The 2,202-nt window shown below is 24.1% G+C and overlaps 1 protein-coding gene across 1 annotated transcript in view; it reads right to left on the reverse strand.

Annotated features, from left to right (window-relative positions):
• The window catches only part of LOAG_18788 (CBR-ZYX-1 protein), a gene marked incomplete at both ends in the record, with an annotated part of 25,593 nt that overhangs the window by 20,982 nt on the left and 2,409 nt on the right, over nt 1-2,202 (reverse strand). Inside the window, one exon of the mRNA XM_020451450.1 lies at nt 2,114-2,182. Coding sequence (XP_020304764.1) covers nt 2,114-2,182 — 69 coding nt within the window. The remainder of the gene's footprint in view (nt 1-2,113; nt 2,183-2,202) is intronic.

Here is a 2,202-nt window from a genome sequence, read left to right on the forward strand (position 1 = left end):
AAAATTCCAGAAAAAATCTTCCATTTAACATCCCAGGAAAATCTCCCACGGAAAATTCCCGAAAAATCCACTATGGAAAATTCTAGAAAAGTCTTTCATAGAAAATTACACAAAAATCTCCTATGGAAAATTCCTGAAAAATCCACTATGAAAAATTCCAGAAAAATCTCCTATGAGAAATTTCAGAAAAATTTCCCATAGAAAATTCCAGGAAAATCTCCCATAGAAATATTCCAGAGAATATCGACATCCCATCAAAAACCCACCAATCTATCCTATAACCATTCCTTTCATTCTACTACTATTACTACGTTTCCCTATCATAATGCATTTTCTTGATTTTTTTCAATTTATATTTTTATTTTTTTTATTCCTTTTTTTTTTGGAATGAAACAAAATTATCACTTTTTCCTTTGATAACGAAATGTTGAAATGATAACAATAACTGATAGCTTATCACTATTTAACATTTCAGTATTAAAATGATAAAGAATATAAGAAAATTGCGTTAGGAAAGATGTTAGCAAATGATGCTATACTGATAACATTTTATCATTTCAACAAGTATGATAATTGAATGTCATCATTAATCGATACAACACCTGTTGAGTTAATTCAAAATATCTCAACAGCTCTTCATTTTTATCCAAATATCCGCGCATTTCTTTAAATATTTACTTGTTTTTTCTTTTTTTTTTAATTAGTATGTTTGATTTTAAATCTTAAGATAATGATGATAATTTTTCAAAATTTTATTAAAATTTTTAGTTTTAAACTTATAATTACGAAGAAAAATATGGAATAGAAGAAAGTAAAATATCATTGTTTACGGATATAACTTATAGCAAAATAATGCAATAAGCAATAAGTAGCATGTAGAATGAAATAGTAATAAATAAGCATGAAATGATAATAGTATTTTAATATTTGAAAATTGGAAAAAAAAAACTTTGACATCTTGAAGTTGAAATAAGCTTAGGTGAAGAAAGCTTAGATTTTTGTGAAAAAAAAGAGCTTTGGTATCTTGAAGTTAAAGTAAGCTTAGACTTTTGGAAATTAAAGAAAAAAAAAGCTTTGGTATCTTGAAGTTGAAGCAAGCTTAGGCTTTTGGAAATTAAAAAAAAGACTTTGATATGTTGAAGTAAAGCATAGGTTTTTGGAAATTTAAAAGAAAGTTGAATGTGTGAGAGCTGGAAAAAGATAATCTGATAATGAAGCATATAAGATGGATGTATCTCATATCAGTTCTTAAAACGAAAAACAAAAATTAAAGGAAAAAAAAAGAAAGTGAAACACATTCATTTCCCAATGTATGCTTATTTTTTGCACAACTTTACTTTTTGAAATTCAATGAATTTAAAAAAAATTACTTTAAAAATAAAGAAAGAATTATTCTTTTGATCTTTTGCTAGCAAAAAAAAAAAGAAATAAAAAAAGGAGAAGACAAATGATAAGTTTAATATTTTATGGTTAAATTTTATTTTGCAATCATTTTCTTTTCGAATAAACAAATAATACTATCAGTAAAGATGGTTAAATAAGTGATGCTACTAATAAACTTAATGTACTGATATTATCATTTAATCCATTTTCCTAACAGTAGAAGATCTAATTAATTAATGAATTCGTTTATTCATTTAAGAAAGTAATGGAAGAACTTAATTAATGAGTGTGTTATAAATACTTAATTAATTAGCAAATTAAAGATTGCTTTAATATCATACTTTCTTTTGGAATAATAAAATAATAACTATCAATAAGAGTGAAAAATAAATAACGATACTCATAAACATCATATTTTAATATTATCATTTAATTTATTTTCATAGCATCAAAAAATTCAACTAATGAATTCAATTTATTAATTGATGCATTAGAGATTAATGAAAATACTTAATTAATGAGTAAAAGATTAAAATCGAACTCAAAATCAAATCTTATACTAGTAATGCTATACTTTAACAAATGATTTTGTTTAGTACAACAATTAATTTTAAATGAAAAAAAAAGAAAAAAGAATAACAAGGAGATTATTTAAAAAAATTTTTGAGAAAAGAATTATCATGAGATGTTTTCTTTTTTTTTTTAATATTAATAAGAAATAGTAACAAACCGCATCGGAGTTTCGATAAATGTTCCTGACCGGCATAGGGACACAGGTATCATTGGACGAAGCATGAAACTGGAAATTCAAAAAAAAAA

Source organism: Loa loa, assembly GCF_000183805.2.
Source record: "Loa loa unplaced genomic scaffold supercont3.529, whole genome shotgun sequence".
In the NCBI taxonomy this organism is placed as follows: domain Eukaryota; kingdom Metazoa; phylum Nematoda; class Chromadorea; order Rhabditida; family Onchocercidae; genus Loa; species Loa loa.